The 25,004-nt window shown below is 61.8% G+C and overlaps 1 protein-coding gene and 1 non-coding gene across 2 annotated transcripts; both read right to left on the bottom strand.

The window, feature by feature from the left end:
* Positions 1–6,243: 6,243 nt before the first annotated feature.
* On the bottom strand, positions 6,244–23,238 carry WNT10A (Wnt family member 10A). The gene is made up of 4 exons (XM_032984700.2): positions 22,966–23,238; positions 19,823–20,085; positions 11,748–12,124; positions 6,244–7,020 (listed from the first exon to the last, which is right to left on the bottom strand). Exons 1-4 carry the CDS (start codon positions 23,022–23,024, stop codon positions 6,553–6,555), a joined length of 1,167 nt encoding a protein of 388 aa, XP_032840591.2. The 5' UTR covers positions 23,025–23,238; the 3' UTR covers positions 6,244–6,552.
* TRNAV-GAC lies at positions 9,450–9,521 on the bottom strand. Its single transcript has one exon. It is a non-coding gene; the product is annotated as a tRNA-Val (tRNA).
* Positions 23,239–25,004: the final 1,766 nt, after the last annotated feature.

Raw genomic sequence — 25,004 nt, 5'->3', positions numbered from 1 at the left:
TAACCACCTTGGAGCTCTGCCCATCGACTGGCTGGGCTCATATCCCTTTCACCCTGCTCTGGGCCACCTCTCCCTGGAGCAGAAGGGACCGTGCTTGCCAGCGGCTGGCCGGGGCCCCAGTGGGTTGCAGCATCCCAGGACGTGCCGTGTACCCGGGTGCCCCCAGACCCCGCGTGCGCCGGGGCCTGGCAGGCACTGGTTAAGTCATGTGTTTTGTGTTGGGTTTCTCCCCCTCCTGGAAAGTCCCAGTGCGGAGCGGTGGGGCTGAGCCGACCGCACACAGCTGCGGGCCACCACATGAGAGGAGCCAGCTCCCCGGGGATTACAGAGCCCCGGGAGGCTGGGGAGGAGGCAGGAGCACCCGCGCTGTGGCCCTTTCATCTCTCCCCTGCCTCACTCCCCCTTTCATGTCTGCCTCTCTGGCCATGCTCTCTTTTCCTCTGCTGCCTTTGCTCTCTTTGCACTTGGCCTCTTTTCCCTGCCTTCCCCCCAGCCCTTCCCGCTGCACCTGGCTGTGCTGGCTGCCTCTGCACCGCTCCTGTCACACCGCCCCCCCCGCCCCCCCCCCCCACCACCGCAGGACCCTGTGCTTTCATCCCCTGACCCCCCAGCCACCTGCTCCCACCTCCCCTGCACTGGCATCCTGCCCCCACGCCAGCTCTGCCCCTCCATCACCTCCCTCCCCAGCCCAAAACCTCCCATTGCCGTGGAGGGGAAGGAGAGGGGTGGCACAAAGTCCCCCCAGGTGTTCTCTGTCCACATCCAAAAAGCTTCTCCCTGTTTCTCCCACCGGTCCTGTTGTTCCCACCAGTCTGCTTCCAGGGTCACACCCCTTACTGGCTGTGCCCTGTGCTGTTACAGCCAGGCATCCTCTTGTCTCCTCCCTCTGCCTTGTGGAAGCAACAAGCTGGGGATGCTGGTGGACTCCAATGTCCCCTCCTTGTCCACCTTCCTCTTCTTCAGCTCCAGCTAGAGGACAGAGAAAAAGCACCCGTTCATGCAGCAGTCAGGGTTGGGCACTCCCTGTAAGAGGTCTCTGGTCAAGGGATAAAGGAAAGTGGTGGGTGCCCTATTCTCATGGGTCACAGACCTGTGCCAGGGACCAGTGTCCCTCACATGGTCCCCAAGAGGCCTGGGATGTCCCTGGTGTTTCCCAGGGCAGGGGACCACATGCAGGACTGAGAGAGTAAAGAATATGTGGGTCCAAACTTACCCGCAACCATTGAAGCAAGGGCCACATCATGGGCAAGGTGGTCTAATGGTTAGAGCATTCCCTCTGAGTCCACAAGCTCCCTGGGGGAACTTGGTGCCCATCTGCTTTGTGGGGATCTCAGCCATCAGGGTCTGGAGGTCCTCCACATAACCTCCTTCCCAGACACACTATCAGCCTCCTTTCTTGTGTGTCTCCCCCGCCTGCTCTCACCCTGGTACCTGCCTACCCTGCTCCTCTGCACCCACTGCCTTCATTCAGATCTTCTGCCTAAGGGGCACTGTGCAGCCCAAACTCTGCTCCCAGCTTGCTCAGCCCCCACCTTCCCCATCCCTTGTCCAGACTCCACTGGGAGCTCTTCCTACCCCAGCCCTTGGAGCTGCCCTGGCTCCATCACAGCCTTCAGCCCAAGCCCTCCCTCTGCTCTCCGTCTCCCCATCCCACCCATTTCCAGACACCCCTGGCCCTTCTGCAGGCGCGTGGCAGCCCCGCGTCCAGGGGCACCCAGCCGTGTCACACCAAGGGCTGGTGCAGCTGCGGCGGAGCAAGGAGGCTGCAGTCCTCCCAGGCAGCGGGGGCGCTCCTGCCGAGTCAGGCTGCTGCTGGCATGTCTGGTCACTCAATGAGCTCAACACAGTGGTGGCTACAGCCTCCTCACCGGGTAGGTGACCCACCCGTTATCGTGAAGGGCAATGCCACCAGGACTCTGTGCCAGGGGGTGGTGGGCAGGAGCTGGGCCTGGCGCGGGGAGCACACGGCTCCCGGGCTCCTCTCCTGAGCCAGCTGCTGCCTCGCTGTAGGTACTTTGCCTTGCCAAGCAGGTCAGTTAGGGCCAAACTCTTTTTTTTTTTCTTTTTTTTTTCGGGGGGTTGCACTGGTGCTGGTGCCAAGCATGACATGTTGGGGCTGAACTTCAGGAAAGCCTTGGAGCACCTCTCCACAGCTCGGATTGCAGCACAGTGCCAGCCAGGCTCTCAGAAAGGATCTCAAGCCATGGTCACCTGCTTCTCAACCAGAGGAAACATGGGAGCCAGTTGCCCAGACCAGGGCAAGGAAGGGTCTGCCCTCTGCTCCCCTTGGACCAGCAGATGACATGAGGCTTTTCCCTCCAGTGACTTCCAGTAGCCCAGGTGCATCTGGCTGCTTTTGTGGGTCAGCAGCCCACCAGTCTCTGCCAGCCAGCACTGCCAGCCCTGCCCACGTCCATGCCCATGGCACCCCAGTGAGTGGGGTGGGATGGGGGGTACCAGGAAACCATCCCCTCGTGGCTCTGCTTCACGTTGGCTCTGCTGGGAGCAGGAATGGAATTTGGATGGGGCTGGGCGTTCCCGTGTAGCGATTCCCCCAGGCAGGATCTGGCTCTGATGACTGTTCTGCGCGGGGAAGAAATACCAGAGGAGTTACTCACGGCTCATTGGGGCATGATGTAGCAACTCCTCACCGGTTCCCCCCACCCTCCAGCCAAAGTTCCTCCTGTGATCTCCTGGGGAAAGTCCCAGCCCCCCCACTCCCCCCCTGCCACCCCCAGAGACCTTCCCCACCCTTGCTGGAGCTTTCCAGAAGCAGGAGATGAGCTGGGGCTTTGGGTGAGAGGAGAAAGGACCCAGCAACCTGCTGTGCTGGAGAGAATCCGCTGTCCCCTTGGTTTTCCAATTTGTGTTTGGTGATGGGCACAACGCCAGGGTCTGAGAGAGCACCAGCCTGGTGTATCCACATCTGGACAGCCACACATCTGGCTTCAGACCTGGCAGAATTGCAAACCGATCGGGTCAGCTCAGGTCTCTCTATTGCCTTTTCAGCGGTCACACTCGGGTCAGGTTTTCTCATTGCTCTCCACAACCGCAAGGGCAAGAAGTGAGATTTACTTTTGGTTTGCTGGAAGGAGCTGAGAAGCTCTGCTGCTTCTGGGACTGGGAAGTTCAAACTTCAAGAAAACCATTGGATTTTACATGGCTCTAGCAGAGCAGTGGTCCCCTCTGCAGCAGGGACCCTCGGGAATGAAGGAATCTCTAGAGCTTGGGCCAAAATACTTGATGAAACTGGAGTAAGTTCCACCTGTTTTTGCCAGAATGGACTTTCTGTCATCTTTAGAAGCCTTCACTGCCCTTTTCATGATATGCATGTGAAAGAAATGGTCATTTCCTTTTTATTTTTGGAACTTTCTTAGTGATTTGCCTCTGTGGGGAGATGATGGAAAAGCGTTGGGAGTATCTGGTACCCTTTGCTGGAAACCACCTCCATCATCTGCCTGGGCACTTCTACCCTGATGGTCATTCCTCTCTCTTGGGCGAAGCACCTTGAACCTTCCCATTTCAGCCCAGCCCCATGTGTGGTGCTCCACAGGGTGCAGGAGGTGTCCCTCATGGGGCTCGGAGGCTATGCACCAGAAGATGCAAGGCTGGAATAGCTCAGCGGACTCACATAGTCCCTCCATGTGAGGAAGCATGACTCTCTGGTGTGACTGGGATAGATCCCACCTGTGAATCAGGGAGGATGCACTCAGGCTCATGGACAGGAGAGTTTTGGGATGCCCAGACCCTGGGGAGCCAAGACCTTGTTGGCAACTGGCTCTGGAGACTCAGCAGTGGCTGTGGGGAGAGGAGGTGTCCTGCACACTCTCTGTGCCCAGCAGTGCAGTTGTTAAGGTGGCTGGTTTCCAGTTAGGGAAGCATGGGGACACTGGTTTTGTAACCACAGGCACACTGGCATCTTGCCTGTGGCTCCCAGACACTCAGCAAGGGAAGCCACAGAACAGATCTGGAAGGTTGGTATTGCGTTGAGAGCCAGCTGGCCCCAGGAGGGAATGAGCTCCTGCAACAAGGAAGCCTATGCCCCGGAGCTGCCTGCGCCCAGAGCGTGCTGCCTTCAGCCCAAAGCACCCCTCCAGCACCCCTGACCCCTCCAGCACCCCTGACCATGCTGCCCACACACCCACCAAGATCAAGGGATCTTTTAATGTTTCCTCCTGAATGTCTCAGGGTCCTGAGGTCAGACAGGGTCTCTGCAGAACCAAACAGCACCTGGCACTGTGGCTTGCTAAGCTTGGTAGCCAGGCTGTGCTGGGAGCCTCACCCTGGCTGTACTGGCATTACTGGTGTTCCGTTTCACAACACTATGTTCTCAAAATGTGGGGGTGAGGGGATAGCAAGCTGCAGTCATTGCAGCCTGAGGATGCTTAGAGGCCGGTCTCCTGCTGGACGATGTGAGATGTGCTCTGAGGGGGGAACAGCCCTGACCTGCATCCCCTCTCTGCACCATCAAACACACCTTGTCCTCACTCTGTCCCCCCCTCCCCAGCTCTGCCTGGCCGGGGGAGCTGTGTGGGATCCCGCTGCTGCAGCACAGGTGGCCCAGGATTAGTGAGCAGGGGAGCACAGGGGCCCGTGCAGTGTGGGGAGAGCTCTGTGGTGAGTCAGTCATCACCCCAGGCAGCCCTGAGACCACAGGTGCCTGCAAAGAAGCCCCTGGGAGGGGGGAAGCCAACACCATCTAGAAAGTGCCAAGGCATGAGGGATGTGCAGAGCCCCATTGCCCTGGGCAGCACAGCCCTGGAGACACTGGGGTTTGGCCAGCATGGGAGGGAATGGGGAGATGGGGTGGCCCGGGGACATCAGGGGGTCCAACTAGTGCTTGGGGCAAAGGGTGAAAGGTGTGATGGCCTTGTGCCCTGCTGTCCCTGATGTGCTGGCAGACAGAGCCGCAAGGTCACTGGCAGATGGAGCCGCGAGGTCGCAGGAGCTCCCACGCTTCCCTTCATCACCTCCAGCACCCTCCTCTTCTCCTCAGCCCCTAAAACACAGCTGGCTCCAAAGGCAAGGACTCCATCCACCCGGTCCCTCCTGGAGGGGCAAAGTCAGCCCTCCTGCCCGGGGGTGGTGAAGGGCAGAGCATCCATCCCAGCTGACCCGGCTCCCCGCTGCCTGCGGGAGCGTTATGAAATGAGGACACGGGCCGCTCCCCGCTGGGCCTGGGGCACTCGCTTCCTTCCAGCCTGGTATTTTCCTCCTCGATTTGGGTTGTTGGGTTGGTTGTGGTATTTTTTTTTTTTTTTAATTCATTATTTTTTTTTGCATAGCCCCAAGGGGTACGCAGCTGTGGGAGGAGCAGGGAAGTTATCAGCCGGGAGATACCAGCAGCATGATTCACTGCCTGGCCCCCCCCCCCCCGAAGGCTGCTGCAGCCGGATGGGTGCCCTCCCTGCCACCGCAGTGAGGTGCCGTTTGTGGACCCCCATATCCCGGCCTGTCCTCGCTGCCTTCCCCTCTCCCCGATCTCCACCCCCACCACCCCTCCCCAGGAGCGTGGGGGCCAGTGGTGCAGCCCCCAGCCCCAGCACGGCCACGGGCGTGGGGCCAACAGCCGGGATTCCCATGGGATGGATGGGGTCCAGCATGCGACCGGCTGGGCAGGAGCCTCCCAGCAGCCACCTTGCAAAGGTTTGCAAAAGTTTTTGGGGGTCCCCACCTCCTGCCTGTCTGCAAACACCTCCTAGGGCTGCTATTATGGGATGGCAGCAGAGCACCAGGGAGGAAGTCTCGCACAAGTGGGTAGGTAGTACTGAGGGTCCCCCCTTCACCCTTCTGGAATCCTGCAGGAGCAGAAAGCCCCGGGCAGTCAGAAGACCAGGGTGCTTCACCCTGAAATATCCTGTGCTGTCTCCAATCCACTTTTATTCACAATCAGAAAATAACTTACCATACAATAACACAGGCACGCACAGCACAGCTCTGGGCACCCTCCCCTCCGGCCATGATGCTACAGCCCAAGCTGGCCCAAGCTCTGCCCCAGCAGAGGCGAGCTCCAGCCCGGGGAGCTGTGCCCCCCCTCCATCCCACGGGATGCTCCATCCCCATCCCACTCAGAGCACAGCCTCACACGTGTCTGGAGGAACCTGTGCACAGTGCCAATGCGTGTGTCCCCCCTCCCCTCCCACCCTGGGCTCCCCGTGCCCTGCTGTCCCCCACCCCACCTTGCCCCGTCCCGTTGGGTGCCAACGGGTGCTCCCCCACCCCTGTGCCCACCCTCCGCCCCCCCGAGCGGTGCTGGTGTTGGCGGTCTGTACAGCATGGTCGTGCGCTCCCCGGGGCCAGGAACCTTGGTGCTCTCATGCGGGGCCGGGCGGACAGCAGGCAGCGGGCAGCCCTGCCCTCCCCGGGTGACAACAAAGTGCTGATTTCGGAGGGTGCCGGGCATCTCCTCTCCCGCTCCCCCCTCGAAGCGGAGGGAAGCGGGTACCGCGGCTCCATCTCCCCCCTCCCAGCGCCGATCCCCGTCTCCCTCCCCCCCTGTGGGCAGGCGTGCTTGTCCCTGACACCCTGGGGTGGGCACCCGTCCCTGCCCGGCTACTTGCAGACGCTGACCCACTCGGTGATGCGACATTCCTCACAGGCCACGAAGCAGCACCAGTGGAACTTGCAGTTGCAGCGCTCGCTGCGCGTCTGCCGCAGGATGTTGTGCCCACGGCCGCAGCACAGGCTCTCGCAATTGTCCATGCCTGGGCTGGTCTTGTTGCACAGGCGCCCTTGGGTGCCCAAAGAGTCCAGAGCCGGTTCCCGCTCGCAGAAATCGGGTGACTTCTCGAAGTAAACCAGCTCACTGATGCCAGCCCGGCGGCGATGCCGAGCGTGGCCCGGCTCCAGCTGCCCGGCGTTGCGGTTGTGGGGCCGGATGAGGGTGGCCCCGTAGAAGCGGTCCTTGAGCAGGGACCCCACCAGGCGAAACTCAGGCGTCACCTGCCAGCACGTCTTCAGCTGGCAGCTCCCTGAGGTGCCGTGGCATTTGCACTTCCTCCTCATGTTGTCCATCACCACCTAGGTGGGGAGGGAAGGACAGAGGGGTTAAGGCGGAGTAGATGTTTTTTGGAGATCGGAGAAGCCATTGTGGAGCTCTCTGGGGGTTGGCACTAGGGGAACACCAAGGGCTGGCACGAGCAGCCATCAGAGCTCTGGAGCTGCAGAGCCTGTTGCTGTGCCTGGTGTCACCCATATCCCACACCCTGTCCTTTCCCATGCTGGCAGTACCTACTGGCTTTTATGCTCCAGCAAGGCATCAGCACCTAAAGGAGAGGGTGAACTACCTGACCACAGGGAGGAGAAGGAGCCTGGCTCTCACTTTCCGCTGCTGCTCGGCTCCAGCAGCACCAACCTGACTTGGCATGGCTGCATCCTCCCAGTCCTACTGGGAGCCCCCAGTGCAGGGGTCCCCCATGCACCTCACCAGCCAGGAGCACTGCAAGTGGGGCAGGTGGGAGGGATGCCTTCCCCTCCCCAGGGCTTTCCCCCCATAAAGCCCCAGCTCTGGGGTTCCCGGGAACAGTTCTGCTTTCAGTTCTTGCCTGCTTTCTCAGGGAAAACCCTGGGCACAGTGCCGGGGGGCTGAGGCACTGCCTCCCACCATCACCTGAATTTCAAGCAGGGATTGGAGATCCTCACAGCCCTGACCTGTGGTTTTGGGAGGCTGCATTGAGGCCAGTGCCACATGTGTGTGTCCCCCATGAGGGCCAGGGTGTGTGGGCTGGGCCGCGGCTGTGGTTTGGACTGGCTGGGGAGCGTGGCTCATGCAGGGGCCAGAGGCCAGTGCGGGGCAAGCAGGACCTTGGGCTCCCTGGGCAATGCTGCTGAGCACCCAGGCTGCGTGCTGGACTCCCCCCCAGGTCCCCCACCCCTGCAAGGGATGCTGCTGCGGCCATGCCAAGGGAAACAGCTCATGCCCAGCAATCCCCAGGGACACAGAGTGGCTGCACTTCCCTGCACAGCCTAGAAAGGAGGCAGCTTATATCTCTTTCTGTCCCCTGTCCTGTCCTGACAGGGATTCCCTGCTGGGTTGTGTGCCCCCACGCCCACGCGCTTGCACAGGCTCCAGCAAGTCCCCTTCCCATGGGGACATCCAAGCCCCGCCGGGCTCGCAAAGACTATTGCAGGCTGATCCCCCCAACCCAGGGTCACGCTCCGGGACTCAAGGGGAGCCCAGGGGACACGTGGCCCGGCACAAGGTTCTGTCCCACGATGCCAGCCCTGCCTGGCTGCCCGGCTTCACGCCTGACACGCGCTGCCTGTTCCTGCCCCCTCCCTGGGGGGACACGTGTGAGGAGTGCCTTGTTTTAGTAGGAGTAGGTAGTTTTTACTCCTTGTTTTCTTGGTTTTGAGTAAATCTCCCTGTTGCTAAGCAGTTATGGTAATGAAGGCAGGTCAGGGAAACACGCCTGGAGCTTGGGGCACACGGCGGAGAGGTCTGGGCTGGGCTGGAGTTTGGCTTTCATCCTGCTGAGAGTCCTGTCTCCTGCCGGGAACAGCCTCCACCTCGCAGGTAATGAGCTGCCCGGCCTCTCCGCCGTGCCCTGGGTGTGTCGGCCGGGAGCACCGGCTGCTCACCACCATCCTTGACACCATCCACAGGAACACGCTGGCACCGGGACCCCATCTTTTCCCACATCCCCTCCCTGCTCCCTTGGCTGGACCAGGGAAAATCTGCATATAGGGCTGTGGTTGGGATGGCCACCACGGGGATGGAGGGGACAGCAGTGTGACATCTGGACAGGGGCTCATTTGGGGCTACAGCTGGTCACAGCTGGGGCTGGAGAAGGCAGTGTTGTGTGTGCCATCTCCATCACCCAAGCCATCACTGCCGAGCATCCCGAGCCCCAGCACTGCAGCAACAATCCATCCCTGCCCAGGGATGGCTTGTTCTCCCTCCTGCACGGGCAGCGCAGCGGGGACGGGACCCTGCCAGAGGTGGGAGACACGAGAAGGACCCATCTGAGCCTTGGCCCCATACTTTTGCTGTCAGATCTCCTCCATGCACCCCTACTCGGCCACGTCCTTCACCCATCTCACAGACACCCAGGTTCGGCACATGCCCGGACTCGCTGGTGCTTTCTTTCGCACATTCCCAGCTCCTCCCAGACACGCTCATAAGAGCTTTATCGTAGGTCTTTGTTGTGAGGGTAATGGGTAGTTCCTGGCTGCCTTTCATCCTCTCTTGCTCTCTGATCTGGCGGTTTAGGAGGACCTGCAAAGCCTCTTGCACACTCCTGCTGCTCCTCACTGGGGAACTTGCTGCCTCCCAGGGATGCAGGACACCCACCTCAGTCTTGAGTTGGAATAGGATGTTACCCTGGATCTTCCTATTCCAACACAAGACCAGGGTGACCACTGGCTCCATCAGAGGATGCTGCGCATCCTCTGCAGCTGCAATCCCCTCCCTGGCTTCGTATTGGGATAGAAAAGAAGGAAAAACAGCATGTTTCTGCCTGGTTTCGAACGAGGGACTTCCGCGTGTCAGGCGAATGTGATAACCACTACACTACAGAAACCCACACCCCATGACCCCTGGATGAGGCCATCGGTGGGGTTGTCACCTCCTCCCGGCACTGCAGGGCCTGGGACAGGAGCCAGGCTTACCCACGCACAGAGCACCCCTCGGGACACCCAGGGACCGCGGAGACGAGGTTCAGCATCGGTGAGATGCTGGAGAGCCCTGGGTGCGGCAGCTGCTCGGTGCACGGGGAGGGACGGCGTGTGGCAGGGCACGGCACGGCACGTGGCGTGCATGTCCGCAGCACCGCTCTGCTCAAGGGGTTCAAGCCTCGGAGGGGAGGGAAATCCCAGAAGACTGCTCCTATTGAGAGCAGAAATATGGTCCTAGGAGTGAGGATAGCTTGGGTGGGTGTGGGGCTCACAGCGTTGCTAAAAGAGCAGGCGGGGAGCCGGGGAACCCGTCCACACCCAGTGTGGATAGCCAGGTCCAGCCCTGGCAATAACCACGGCACCAACAGGCACAGGCCAGGCACAGCATCATCTCCTGGCTCCAATGCATGGCACCCACAGCCATCACAACCCGACCAGCACACAGGCTCACACTTTCAGCCCAACAGGGTCCCTGAGCTGGGCAGCCTGTCCAGCCATTGCCTCCCCACCTGCACTGGCACCATCCCCTCCTTTCTCCCTTTGGTCCTCCTCTGCCTCTGCTTCCAGCTCCCAGGCTTCTTCCACCAGTCCAGCTCTTGTCTCTAAAGCCACCGAGAGCTGACATTGCTGGTCCCATGTCTGCCTGCCCTTGAGGACACAGAGACCCCAGGCATTTTTACTGTTGCCGGATCCCACAGGCACTGCGTGGTGACATCCCCCCTGTGCAAATATTCCTCTCTCACCTTTCCCCTCCTTCTGTGGGGGGCTGTGGGGCTTCCCTTGGGAAATGGACAATACACCCCCCAAATTTATGAGCACTGCCAAGAGTCCCAGTGGTTTGGGGCACTCAGAGCCGGGATGAGCCCTGCAGCCAGAATTGGGTTAGGGGGGCTTGCCTGGCTTGGGGCAGAGACGCCTGTGAAGGATTTAGCTGCCCAACGCTGAGCAAGCCTTCACCACATGCAAGCAAACAAAGCCAAACAAGCAAAAGACTCTGGCTTTCCTCAGGCATTTATAGCTTGGCCAAACTGGGACAGCTTTTCAGGACAGTAAAGCTCAGCTCCAGCACCAGGAAAGGGCACACATCAAGGTCCTGCTCTGCAGCGTCCCCATCTCACAGCTGGTTTTAAACATGCTCAAAGCAAGAGGCATATCCAAATGTCTGAGCCATCCCAAGGAAACACTCCCTGTGCAATTCTGATCTTTAATTACTTATTCCCACAGCCACTACACACCCCCCTGTGCTGCCCTGGCGGGGTGTGGCTGGGGTCTTGGGGACAAAGGTCCCACTGGATCCATGGGATGGGATGGGATCTCCCCGGCACCTGCTGGGAGCAAAGGCAGGCAGGGAAATGCAGCCATCCTCCCAGTCCCTCCTGCCTGCATGCTTCTTGTCTCCACTATCAGGCTGCTTTTAAACATCAGCTTCCAGACGGAGTGAGCTACTAATTAGCACCTTTAACGAGACCTGACATCATGAGAATGTAGGGGAGGCTGCCCTGCTCACCTGGGCAGGCTCCAGCAGCCCCTTGGAGCCAGGGGACAAGGCTGTGGGCTGTCACCTCTGCTCCTGAGGGAAGGCTGCCCTTCCCAGCTGGCATAGGTGCCCGCTGCCTGGCTCAGTCCCGCTCACATCTGCCCCCTCGGGACACTGGCTCCCTCTCCGGAGGCAGAGCTGTGGCTGGGTGCTGCGGAACCTGTGCTGTGTCCCCACGATGCCAGTGACTTCCTCCTCCCTGTCTGTAGCTCCATCCCACTGCAGCTGCCTGACACCAGTTCACCCAGTCCCCGAGAGGCAGGAGACGGACTCACTGCCATACCAGCCCCGTAGCACTGCTGCAGCACAGGTAAGTGACAGTGGCCTGGGGAAGTGTCCCTCGGCAGGGGGACAGCAACTATGCTCAGAGGTGCCCTCCCCACCTCAGAGGTGAAGAGATGCTTGGCAGCAGGGCTGCACCATGGCCTTTGCTCTGGGCAAAAGTGGGGAGAGGGCATGCCTTGGGGACAATGCCGGACTTGCACATGAGCCCCACCACAGCCAGCACGAGCCCCTTGCAGCCCTCTCACGTGTCCCCTGGGGACCCTGTCCCCACCACCAATCACCCCGCACCCCCGCCCAGCACCCCACTCACCTGCCGGCCCACGCGGTTGTTGTGCAGCCTCATGCGGGAGTGGATGTCCCTGTAGGTTTCCCGGGAATCAAGGAAATCCTTGGAAAACTTCTCCCCATAGTCCACATCGGGGCTGCACCCTCCCCATTCCCAGGAGTCCTGGAGGCCGGGGGTCTCGGCCGGCATGTGCTCCATGTGCACCCCGTGCACCATGCCTTTGCCGCGGTTCATGGCCTCCAGCTGGAGACGATGCAGCTTGCGCCGAAAAGCCTCCTCATCGCCCCGGCGCTTCTGGTCGCAGCCGCAGGCCTGCAGCTTGCCGAGGGCGCAGGCGTTGGAGACGGCGTGCACCACACCAGCGGCCGCGATGGCGTAGGCGAAGGCGCTCTCCCGAAAGCCTGCAAGGAAGGAAACAGTGGGGCTCAGTTTGGGCGGTGTGACCCCGCCACGGGGGGCTGGATGAGCCCAGCGTCATGCCGGGGTGTAGGGAGCCAGAGGTTCAGCTTGTGCCTTGCCTTGTCCTCATCCACCAGCTCCCACTTGGACCACTCGAAACCTCACTCGGCGCTCTCCAGCCCCGTCCCCACCAGGACCATTGCTGCCCTGAAGCCCAGCCCTGCCCTGGCCAGGACCCCAGCTCCCACCATCACCCTGCGCTCAGGTTGCCCCAGGAGATGCCACCACGGCACTGCTCAGGCACCAGCACTATGGCTCTGACGGGAAAGGCAGTATCTCCTCCACTCTCCACTCAGAGTGTCCCACTGTATTAAATATAACGCTGGCTGAAGAATACTTCTACTGAGGAATGGGCCATTTCTGCTTACCCACAGGATGCAGGATCAGGCAATAACAGGAGCAGGCAGCACTGCCTGTCCAGCCCATGTCCCTTCCCTCTCTAAGCCCCGTTGGTTCCCACAAGAATCTCTAAATGCGATACCGCGCTGGAAAAATCGAGCATCCCTAGTTAGTCAGAGCATGCCGCGACCGCACCACATGCTGCCAGGGCCGGCAGCTGGTTGTTGTTAAACGTCAGGGAGTGAGGACATCCCCAAGTGTCATTAGCTGGGGATGGGGTAGATGGGGACAGGGACGGGTCCCGTGGCAGGAGCAACATGGGGCTGCGAGCAGGGGCTGCCCGAGGGCTGCTTGGCTTCACTGCAGCTGGGTAAAGAGCCTCCCCTACCCGGAACTTCTATTTTATTTTAAATGCAAAGTAATATTTTTATTAGTGGTTCCCCGGCCAAGTGGGGATCCCACAGTGCCCTTTGCTTCAGTGCGCAGTGAACAGCTCCAGCATGAGGAGGCGAAAGAGGGAGAGCCAGATTTTGTGCCATGGCTTCACATGTGAATAAATAAATAGCTGGAGTTCTCCAGCCTCTCTCCCTCTGTTGGACAAGAGCAGCTTGATCAGCCTTGGCTTTGCTACAGCTGAGCAGGCAAGAGGTTTTGAGGCATTTTCTCCAGCAGATTCATGCCATCAAACAGGGAATTTGGGTGAGCACCCCAAAACACAGATCCCAGGCAGGGGCTCTGCCAGCTCCCTGCCTGCACCACAGAGTCGTGAGAGGTGAGAGCACAACCGCTCCCTGCTGCTGTCACCCGTCCTGGGTGATGCTCCCCATCACGCATGTCTCCTCGGTGGTTCGCTGCCGCCCGCCCAGCAAATGCTATGATCTTATTAAAGGGAAATGAAACGCAGCTCAGAAACCTGCATTTAACGTCACGCTGCTCTTTTGTGTGCTAATTTGACACTGGTGCATTTCAAAAATTAACGAGGCGCTGCTTAAAAGCCAGTGGGAGCCTCTCCCAGCTTCCCCTTGGTGTGGGACAAGCTTGCTCTTAGCCTGCCTCTTTCCATGCACAAGTTGAACAACATTTTTCAGCAGGCAGGTAATGGGGCTGCTGGTGCGTCCGCTGCGCAGCCTCCCCGGGGAGAGCGCTGGCAGGCAGCGCCTGCAACACACCCACATCCCTGTTAGAGCAGGGCAGCCCAAATCTGGGGAACTTCAGCCCCCAGGTGAGCAATGCAGGATGGAGAACCACCACGGGAAGGTCTCCAGGATCCCGAAATTCTGCCCATATCAGTTCTCCGTCCCCGCAATCTGGGCCAGCTCCAGCCCTTCATGAGCCATACCCGGGCACAGCCCAAGAGCAGGGACCTGTTGCTGCCACCCCGCTCGGTGTCCCTGGCTCCTCGCACAGCCAGTGCCTGGGGACAGCAGCAGCAAACCCTCCACCCAGCACAACACTCTCCTCTTGCCCCTGCCTTCCCATTAGCCTCTTTCTCACACGGTTCCCAGCCTAACAAATAATTTCCCGTGTGGCTTCTCCTTAAAATCCCTTCTGGAGCCCAGACAGAAGCTCTATCCCTCCCGGTCCATCTAGCAAGCCCATCTCCTTACAGGTAAAGAGGCTGGGTTCGTTTGGTGGCCTCCACAGCTGGGAAACTCCATGGGGTCAAGCCCCAGCCCTCCTCCTTCCTCCACTGATCTCCAGCTACATGTGAGCTGGTGAATGAGGCACAGGTCCTTGTCCCTGGAGTTGCCATGCCCCAGGCTGTGGACAGGGGACAGGCTGGTCCCCAGGATTTGGCATCCCAGTGCTCTGGGAGTCTTGTCCCCATCTCACCATGGTCATTTCCCTGCTCAGCATCACTCTGCCTGGTCCTGCTGCTCCTCCCTGCCTTCTCATCTCCTTCACTCACCCCACATTAATGGGGAGCTGTGATCAGTGAGGAGAAGGGGGCCAGGGCAGCACCAGGACCGCAGCAGCCACACCAGTGCAGTTCTGCCTGGAGGTTCAGTTTACATTCCTCACTCTACCCTGGCCATGCCAGTGCCTGGAGGATTGCAGCAAAGCAGCGAGCAACGTGGCTGGAGGCCACAACCACCAGCCTCATGGGCTCAGCAAGGGTGGGAGCTTCCAGGAACCACAGCCGAGCGCAGTGTGCGGCAGCCAGCCCCAAGTCCTTTGGAGGGAGACTCCCCAGCTACCTCAGCCACTTAAGACCTCAGTGGTGACATATGAGCCACCAGATCCCTCCAGAGGCCGCAGAAGAGGTTGTAGCCATGGGCGGTGCGAGGAGAAGTATTGCATCCTGCAGGGAAGAGGGAATGGAGGACACCACCCCAACACCCCCGCCGGCATCCAGCCTGCCATGTACTTAAAGGACCGTGCTGGGCAAGGAGGATGTATATGAAATCTCGGCCCCAGGTCAGATCCCAAAGTGGCTTTCTTAGCAGGGGAAGATATTCCCTGTCAAGATGCACCTAGGAGACAGAGCCATTTAGCAGGACCCCAAGCCCCAGCTTGCACTGGCTCTGCCACAGATGCTGCAGTTTCTCCATCTCTCATGCAGATGTGGCACGAAGGCAACGGACCTGGCTCAGGCACGGCTGTGGGCTCCATAGTCTGCTGGGGTAGGGAGAGCTGGAGTCATGGCCTTCCTCCCACGGATCACCACCGCACCCAGGCAGCAACGGGCTCCCAGCACCCGCCACTGCGGCACCCGGGTGCCACTGAGGGAGCAGGCAGGACAGCCTGGGCTGGGTGCACCCGGGGTCACCCCAGGGATGTTCAACTGCCCCCTCCGTGGCCAGCACTCCCCAGGAATGGCGGGCAGCTGCCAGGCACTGCGGGCACATCACCCCGGCTCTGCTGGCTGGCGAGGAGGAGGAGATCTTCTCCCGCCACCTCCCGCGAGGCCCACAGAGACGGCCAGTCCCGACACGCCGCCTCTCCCCCAGCCCCGCTCCCTCCTCTCCCCTCCCCTCTCCCTAATTAAACTGCAGGTGAACCTGCCAGGGTCTGGCCAGGCGCCAGGCGCTAAACACCTCCCTGCAGATCCCGACTTGCCTCCTTGCACCTCCCTGAGCGTGCCAGGGACAGCCCGCAGCCCTCGCTCCTTGTCCGCCCACGGCGCTCTGAGCCGGCAGCTCTCGCCGCTCTGCGGGCCGCAGGGAGCCGGGATCAGCCCCGCACCCCCCCGGGGATGCTGCCCTGGCCCCAGGGTCTCGCTTGTCCCCATCAGCTGGGGAAAAGTCCAGGGGATGGGGGCACCCATAGGGATGCAGCTGAGCATCTGAAGCACCCACGTGTGCTTCAGGGCCAGGTGGGCAAAGCCCTTGGCTTGCCCGGGGGTACCAAAAACCCTGCCAGCAGCCCAGCTGCAGTTGTGCAGGGACAGACGCTGCGGTCTGCGGGCACTGGAGTTTCGCTGGGGCTCTGCAGAGCTGGGCACTGGGGTCCTGAGCTTGTCAGCATCTCTCCGGATAGCCCTAACAGCACCTGCCTCCCTCAGCACATGGCAAAGCTTCCCCAACCTCTGGGCCCCAGCACCTGGTGTTTCCAGCCTTACAGGGAGTTCCCCCCTCCTTGCTGCAAGAAATCAGGGTTTGGCTGTGGCCACGCAGACCACTTGGCACCAGGGAGCCCTTCTAAGGAGGGCACAGGGCATGCAAGCATCACCCATCCCTCCAAAGGCTGCAGAAGGAACCAAGGGGTGCTGCACTCCAGAGCCATGTTCCCTCCAGCCACGGACCCTCAGGGGCCTTCAAGGACACCCAGCCCCTCGGTGGGGGCCCCGGTTCTTTCAGAGCGCCATATAGATGGGGTTGGAATCAGCAAAGGGGAACGCTCAGGTAAGAGGGATCCCTTAGCACAGCTCAGACAGCCCCTGCCCAGCAGCCAGACAGCCCCAGCCCTGCTGGCATGACACCCACCCATGGGTGCACACATACCAGAGAACGACAAAGGCTCGATGACCCACAACCATACGTAGTTTTGGTTTTGGCAGGCGCCCAGGCATAGTTCAGCCCAGCCAAGCCACACAGTGCCCAGCAGCCTGTGGGTACTGAGGGGGGGCCACATACTGGGGGCAACAAGCCACCCTCTCCAGCGAGGTGGACATGATCGTGCTGCTGACCCTCGGAGCAGGGGCAGGGGACCTGTCTCCATGGCTAGTGCAGATGCAACCACCTGCCTCCAACTCCCTGCTCCATCCTCCTACACGTGCCCCTGGGGCCAGGAGAAGACATCTGGCTGAGCCTGGATGCACATGGAGGGGATGAGGGCCAAAGAGAATGGAGGATGCAGATGGCACCGGAGGCTCAGCGAGGGGTACAAGGGACACCCCCACACCCCAAGGGTTCAGCATCAGAAGACCAAACCTGAAAAACCCACAGCCCATGGAGATGTCTCAAAAAAAACCAGGGGCTCTGTGAGAGCAAGGATAGTAACTCCCTGGGCGCCCTCTCTGCTTGTCCTCCATTAACTTGCTGTTGCGCCTCACAGCCAGTGTGCCCTGCATCCCAGGGATGGCTGCATCTCCCTACTGCCTCTGGCAGGCCTGTGTTCTGCCCAGGATGATGTCAGTGTCCCTGTCCCCACTTATGCTGCTCGGAAGCCACCCCAGATTCCCAGCCCTGTCTGCTTTGAAGCCTCCCTGCTCCTTCCTGGCTCCCCAGGGCTTGTGCTCAAACCTCTGTGATCAGATCAGTGGGATGGGGAGACAGGAACTCTTTTGCCACTGTCCCCTGCTCTGTCCCCAGGGGTTGAGCCCCTTGGCTCCACCAAGTGCCTGGATGCCAGGCAGAGTGCGAGACAGGCACCGGTGCTGCAACCCGGATGGCTCACACCCACGCTGGGGAAGATGCAAGAGATGCAGGAGGATGGGGTGGAGGTGGGGAGTGGAGCCAAGTAGGGGGAGCGGGAGGGAGAAGCCAGCTACAAATAATTTAAAGTGAGATTCACGCACGGCTGAACTGATGGCAGAAGAAGTGGGAAAAGGAATAAAAGATTAAAGGGGTCTGTCACTTTGGGTTACAAACAATGGTCCTACAAGCACATTGCATTCCCAGGCACGGCAAGGATGGGGCAGGGCACAGAGCAGAGACCTGGTCCCCAGGGGTCAGATGCATTAATGCATGCGGCACGGAGCCTGCACCCCTCGCTTCCACCGCTCGCCTCTCCTCTGGCTCCAGGCTCAGGAAATGCCCCCAGCACCCCTGCTCTGAAGGCTGTGCCCATAACAGCTGCAAGGCGGAGCTCAGAGCTCCAGCCCTGTTATTGAGGGACACGAATGGGCTGGAAGCAGGCCAGGGCACCGGCCTCAGGGTTTGCTCCACACCAGAATGCCTCTGAGCAACTGCATGGGATGGCCTGGGTGCCCAGGGCTCAACCTGCACCCTCTGCTGCCAAAACAGGAGTGCCATGGGGTGCCCGTCTGCTCTGCTGCTCCAGGCCTACCTCCATCCTTCCCTGGTGCTGGGTCTCCATCCCAGAGCATGGGATCCCACCGGTGCTGGGAGCCTGGGATAAGCCATACCCAAGAGCTCAGGCGTGGGGCAAGAGTCTAGGGGCTGCGGGATTCCCCACACCCATCAGTCAGAACCCTGTGAGTGGCAAGGGCTGCAGTGGCACAAGTGAGCTGCAAGCCATCGGCTACCACCAGACCTGGTGGGCTGAGGGAGGGATGCAGAAGGTCAATGCTCTCTGCTGCTGGAGCTTCTCACCCAGCCTGATGGGACCCGCAGCAGGGAAGCTCGCCTGGGTGTGTGAGCAACTTGAGCCAGCAGGTCCGTGTCTCTTGCTGCCTGAGGAGACTAGAAGTGAACCGCATTCCTCAGAGGACCTGGAAATACCTCGATGCTTATCAGGGCTGACAGTCCCCACCCTCCCTGCCAGGCCCTAACCTGGGTGCTGCTTGCGGAGGGAAGAGACGCTGCCCTTCTCCAGGCACTGCGGTGCTGAGCGGGGCCATGGCTGCTCCATGGCAGGACCACAGCTCTGATGTGCACATGTGCTCCAAGGTAGCAACCCCTCCAGGGAGACTTTGCCCATCTGCCCTGGACACGAGGGACCTCCCAGCACCAAAACTCTTCTGCGCTCCCTTCTCCAGCCACCTTCCCACCTGCTACAGCTGCCTGGGGGCTCCTGCCATTGCATCCTCTCAAAGGCATGTAAGACTCAAGCTGCCAACCTCTCCTCTGTGAGACTCTCCTCCCGGTCCCAGGGAGAGAAGATGTTGTAGGATGTGAAAGGGGAAGCAGGCGGAGGAGGCACCTCTTGGCTGGGCACCAGGCTAGGAGGCTCCCAAAGCAGGTAGGTGAGCAGCATCTTTGACACTTTTCACCTTCATGCTGGAGGAGCAACATGTTTGCTGGGAACCTTGCCTGCCCTCAGCACCCTGCCTGCCACTGGCACTATATTGTCCTCTCCTGCCCATGCTCTGGGGCAACAGGCACTTAGAAGGGTACTTCGGTGTGGAGATACATTCAAGCCCTACAGAACATCCCATCAGGTCACAACCTTGATCTACACCATGGAGGGCAGCCCTTCTGCACCCCCAGAGTCCTTTCCTGAGGGAAAGAGTATCAACCAGGGAGGTTCTTCTACAGGCAGAGTCAGCCATGCCTGCGAGGGAGACGAGGAGACCCTGGCACTGGGTCATGGAGGGCTAGGACAGCTCTCCCAGCAGCACAGCTGGGGGCTCTGTGGGCAGGTGAGCTCCCAGGACAGCCTGTCTCCCTGCCCCACCATGACACCATGCTCTCGGGTCTCACAAAACAGAAAGCTCTCACACAAGGCAGGACGCCAGGGTGATGGGCTCACAGAGCTACGTCCCGTTAGCTAGGGGCATTTCTGCTCACCGTGATGCACTGAAACACCATCCCCAGAGCAGGAATGAGCCAAGAGGCTCACTGCAGCCACCAAACCGGATCCTGGAGCACAGAATTCACCTTTAGACCCACCAACTGTGCTGCACACCCATGGCACCACTCCAAACAGCAGCCTACACCACACGGGGGGAAGATGTCAGGAAGCGGTGGGGCCTGCAAGGAGCTTTGGGAGCAGCTGGGGCTGGGCAGGGAGGAGCAGCTCAGGACAAGGGCCAGCGTAGGTACGAAGGTGCATGGAGAAGAGCCCAGCTTTGCCACAGCGCAGTGCTTCAGCATCTATGAGGATGCTGAAGATCTGACCTGGTCCCCTGGTCCAGGGAAGAGCTGTCCATGGACCCATGGGTGACCCATGAGGGCTCCTGAGAGCAGGGGCTGTGCAGACAAAGAAGAAGAGGAGGGAGACTGTCCATCCCTTACCTCTGCTGAAGATGATGCTCTCATAGGGGATCTTGTTCTTGGTCTCGAGGCTGGAGCAGTTCCAGCGCTGGTCCCGGAACTGGTGCTGGCACTCGTGGATGGCGATCTGGATGCCCTGGATGGCCGAGGCAGTGACGTCGGGGTGGCGCACACACACCTCCAGCTGCCGCCGCGTCAGCCCCGGCAGGGTCAGGCACACCGTGTTGGCATTCAGCACCGGCTCCGACGGCAGCTTCAGGCCCAGGATCTCATTGGAGCAGGAGCTGGGAGGGAAAGGGAAACCTGTGAGCTGGGAGCAAGCAATGTGCCAAGCGCTCGCTTCCCCTTCGTGGAGGGGGAAGAGCTTGGGGACACACACACATGTGGAGGGGAGATGCTCCTCAACCCACACGGTGCCTGCTGCCTAAAGAGAAGGCTGGGAAACCCCTGGGCACAACAGCAGCTCAGCACTGGGGCTGTAATCCTTTCCAGCCATGTCAGCACAGCCTGGACACCCCAGCAGCCTATGCCCAGAGGCAGCCAAATTTGTCACTCCTGCCTCTGGAGCCCAGCATCTCCTGGGGCTGTACCCCCTCTGCGTGCTCCCTCTGGGATCTCCCGCCCTGGCCACGCAATGCAGACTCTCGGCACAGACTGCTCCAGCTTGCCTTCCCCAGAAAGCGTGGGTTTCCCTCTGGGAGAATCCGGAGACCCCAGAGCCCGAGACCCATCCCACATCCAGCTCCATCCCTGTTGCTGGCTGATCCCCTCCCCGCATCTCCCATATCCCTCCTGGCACTGCTGGTCCTCACAAGGGAGGTAATCAGAGTGACCAGCCTCCTGCTGCCAGCTCCGCTGGGAAATTCAGAACCCAGCACCCTGCCAAACACCCTCAAGCTCCCAGCAACAATCCCAAATCCACCATCACATCCCAGACCCACTGGACCTGATGTCTGTCACCACAGAATAACAGAGCCCAGCAGCTGGATGGGTGCAAGGGGAGGCTCACGGTCTGTGGCAGGGCTGCCAGTACTCATATAAGTAGAGATGCTGCCTGAGGAAACAGGGAGGTGGATGGAATGTGGGGAGATGGACAAAACATGTCCAGAGAGAGGTTCCTGGAGGTAAGACAGTGGTACATAGGACAGACAGATGCAGAAAAGGAGATGGAAGGGAAGTGTTTGCCCAGCTCCAGGGAACGGCTTGAAGGACCGTGGGACCCACAGTGTCCAAGCAGAAGTCCTGCAAAGCGAGCAGCAGGCAGCGGGACGCCCAGCAGCATCCTGCATCTTACAGCAGGGTCCATCAGCAGCTCAGCACCACCCTGCTCCTTGCTCAGGACAGCTGAGAGCTCTCTGCAGGCAGAGCTCCCTCTTCCCCTGAATGGCCATGAGCTGGGTCCCTGGGAGGAGCAAGGAGCTTGGAGCCCTTTGAACCTTGATTATAGAAATTAGACTCGGAGGATGCTGCTGCAGGAAGGACTGCAGCTGCCCTATGGAGCAGTCAGATCTTGGGGAGAAGGGTTATTCCCCCTCTGCTCCCCCAAATCCTGCCAGCCTGGTGCAGGTACATGGACAGAAGCAGATCTCAGGGGTCAGGGACTGGCTTCCCCAGCTCAGCACTGGCCCAGCTCAGAAGGGAGGGCTCAGCCCCAGGGTCCCTGCTGAATTACAGATTGCTCAGGGGGGAAGGGAAGCTGTCAGAGTCAGGCTGCTGCTTTCTTCAGTTTTCCAAGGGTGTTTATACCCACCCCACCACTTCCACGGCTGATATGTGGGTCTGCCCCAGTGCAAATCCACAGTGACTCCAACAAGGAGAGTCAAGGTGCGGGGAGAGCGGAGGGAAGGAGAATGGGAGGGGGGACATCCTTCCAAATCCGCTACACAAGAGAGGGAATCCTCTGCCCGGCTCCTGCACTCGTTCATGCTGTCGAAGCAAGCCCTGGCTGACACGAGATGCAAAGCAGATCCACAGCCACCACCATCCCCAAGCCCAGCAGCTCCTGCCCCAGGCACTGCAAGGACCTTGTCCCCTGTCTGTACTGAGCCAGTCACTGTGCCTGCCACCTTCTCCCGGGGCGTCCCGGCATGGGGGAGATGTTATGGTCCTTCTCCCCATTGCACAGCAGAGAAACTGAGGCAGGGGCCCTTGTCTAGGTCCCCCGGAGAACGGAGGGGCAGGTCCTTCTGCCTCTTGCTCCACCCAGGGCTCAGAGGGGACAAGGACCGGCAAGGAGCTGTCACTGTCACGCTCCCTCAGAGGACACAGCACTCCCCCCAGCTCTCTTCCCCCCTTGAAATCTGGATTTAAACTTGATTTCACGGTGACAAGCCCCCAGGTCACAGGCTGCAGCGGCTGCTGCTTTAATTAATACAAGTCCCAACGTTAACAAATTATATTTAAAGGGCTGGAGGGAGGGGGAAGGGCGGGGGACCCCCCCCCCCCCCCAACACTCACACCAGCACCAGCGTTAACCCCTGGCTGCCTGCAGCGCACAAGTTTGGGAGCGGGCGGAGGGGAGCTGCCAGCCACCCGGGGGAGATGGAGACCGACAGGGGTGGTGAGTGTTGGGGGGCCGTTTTTTGGAAGGCAGGCGGCCCCCTCGCCTTTAGGATCGGCGGAGCCGGGGGGAGGACGCAGGTGGATTCCCCCCACCTCACTGTCTGCCCCTGGGGTGCGGAGCCCAAAGCCACCCATCCATCCCGTGGGCACCGTTCCCCACGAGAGTGGCATCCCCGCCGGCATCCCTCCGGCCTCCGAGGGTGCTCCCGGCACCGAGGCCCGTCCTGCGCCCCCGGGAGAGAGGGGAAACTGAGGCAGGCAGGGCGGGCGCTGGGGCGGCTCCGGCCGGGGAGGAAGGGGAACAACCTCCCGGAACGGGGGGTGCCGCGCATCCCGCCGGCGCTCCGCCGGGACGGGGAAAAGGCAGAGGGGGGCCGGGGGGGGGGGGGGGGGAGGGCAGCGGCTCTGACAGCGCCCGGAGCGGGGGGCCGCGGCCGTGCGGGGCCGGGCCGGGGCGGCGGGACCCCCCCGGAGCCCCCTGGGCAGCCCGGCCCCCGGCCCGGGGCTGGGCTCGGCGGCTCCCCGGCGCCCTCCCCGCGGGGCCGGGGCGCTCGGCGGCGGCGGCGGGGCTGGGGCGGGTGCGGGGGGGGGAAAGCTCCTACCTGGGTACCCAGAGGCTGAGCAGCAGCGAGCAGAGTCCGTGGGCCAGGGCCGGGCGCATCTTCGCTGGGGCAGCGGCTGTGCGGGCTGCGGGCGGGCGGGCGCCTTTGGGGCAGGGGCGGCGGGGCTCGGCGCTGCTCTCTGCCCGCTTTGTTTGTTGTGGGTTGTTTGCTTGTTTGTGTTTTCCCCTCTCCTCCCTCTCACTGGCTCCCTGCGCGCCGGGGCTCGGCTCGCCGGGGCGGCTCTGCCATCCTCCCGGGATGCCCCCCCCGCCTCCCGCCGCCCCGGCGCCCGCCGAGCCCGGCGAGGGCTGCGCGCCCCCCGCCCTGCCCGCCGCCTCCCCGCCGCGCTCAGCCCCCCGGCTCAGTCCCCCATGGCGGGACGCGCCGGGGGGCCGGGGGGGCCCTCGGCCCGCGGGGCGCGCTCCCCCGCCGCTCCCCAGGGCGCCCCGGGGCTCCGGGGCCGCGGCGGGCGTGGGCAGAGCTCGCCGGGCGAGCGGCGCTGCGGCTCCCGCGGGGCCCGCAGGCACATGGGGAGCCGCGGCCCCCCCGCCGCCCCCCGCCGCCGGTGTGGCCGGGCCGCCGGCGGAGCGGGCAGGGTCGCGGCCGGAGCGCCCCGGGAGCGCTGGGCGCGGAGCGGCGGCGGCGGCGGCTCTGCCTGGGATCGCGCTGCGCCGAGCATTACTCAGCGCCCGGAGCCCGAGTCCCGACACGTCCAGACAGGAGCCCGCGGGGGAAGGACGGGGCAGAGGGTGGCAGCGGGGCGGGGAGCCGGCGTGTCGCACGCAGCCTGCCGGGGAGGGAGCGGGCGGCGGGGGGGGCGAGCGCCGGCCGGGGGGGAGCGGGCACGGCCGGCGGGGGAGTGGGCGCCCTGGGGATGGGGGGGGGGGGGGTGCGCGGCGTGAGGTGGGCACGGCGTGGGGGAGAGGGCACGGGGAGTAGAGGGGGGTATGGGGTGCGGGGGGGAGCGTGCGCGGCGTGGGGAGCGTGCCCCGGGTGTCGGGGGGAGAGGGCGCGGCGTGGGCGAGCGGGTAGGGTGGGGGGGGGGGGTAAGCGCGCGTGGCGGGTGCGCACGGCGTGGAGGAGTGAGCGCGGGGAGTGGGGTAAGCGGGGGAGCGCGCGTGGTGCGGGGCGAGCGCGGGGATTGGAGGGGCGAGGGTACGTGGCCGCGGGGCGAGCGTGGGGGGGGCTGCGCCTGTGGTGGGAGGTGAGCGTGTGCGGCGTGGGGGAGTGTTCGTGGGGACTTCGGGGGAGTGCGTGCAGCGTGGGGGAGTGTGCGCAGGGCATGGGAGGAGGGTGCTGTGGGCATGGGGTGAGCGTGCACGGGCTAGGGGAGGGTGCACGGAGCACAGGGTGAGCGTGGCTGGCGTGGGATAAGTACACACAAGGCGTGGGGTGAATGTGCACAGCCCGAGCGTGCTCCAAGTGTGGGTGAGTGCACAGGGTGTGGGACGACTGTGCGTGGCACAGGGGAGTGTGCATGGGGCATGGGGGAGGGCGCACAGCATGCATGAGCGCAGGGGAGTCTGTGCAGCACACACGGTGAGTGTGCACTGCGTGGGTGAGTGCGTGGGGTGTGAGGGCAACGTGTATGCTGTGGGGTTAGTCTGCACAAGGCACGGGTGAGTGTGCATGGCATGGCTGAGTGTCCTCTAGGTGTGGAGCAAGGGTGCGTGACGTGGGGCGAGCGTGCAAAGCAGGGTGCGTGTGCAGTGGGGTATGGGGAAAGTGTGGGTGGTGAGGTTGAGCGTGCATGGAGTGGGGTGGGACTGCACAGCCTGCTGCGAGTGTGTGCTGGGTGTGGGGTGAGCGTGCATGGGGTGTCAGGTGAGTGTGTGCAATGTGGGTGAGTGTGGACAGTGTGGATTGGGTGTGGTTGGGGCATAGGGTGAATATGCAGGGTGTGGGGTGAGTGTGCATGGTGTGGGTAAGTGTGCGTGGGGTACGGAGAGAGTGTGCGTGGTGTGGGAAGTGAGTGTGCATGGCAGGGAGTAAATACGTGGGGCATGGAGTGAGCGTGCACAGGGAGAGGGGTGTGCATA

This window comes from Tyto alba, unplaced genomic scaffold, assembly GCF_018691265.1.
Source record: "Tyto alba isolate M040663 unplaced genomic scaffold, T.alba_DEE_v4.0 Super-Scaffold_7, whole genome shotgun sequence".
NCBI classification, from domain to species: Eukaryota; Metazoa; Chordata; class Aves; order Strigiformes; family Tytonidae; genus Tyto; species Tyto alba.
This window is presented reverse-complemented; position numbering and strand designations above follow the sequence as displayed.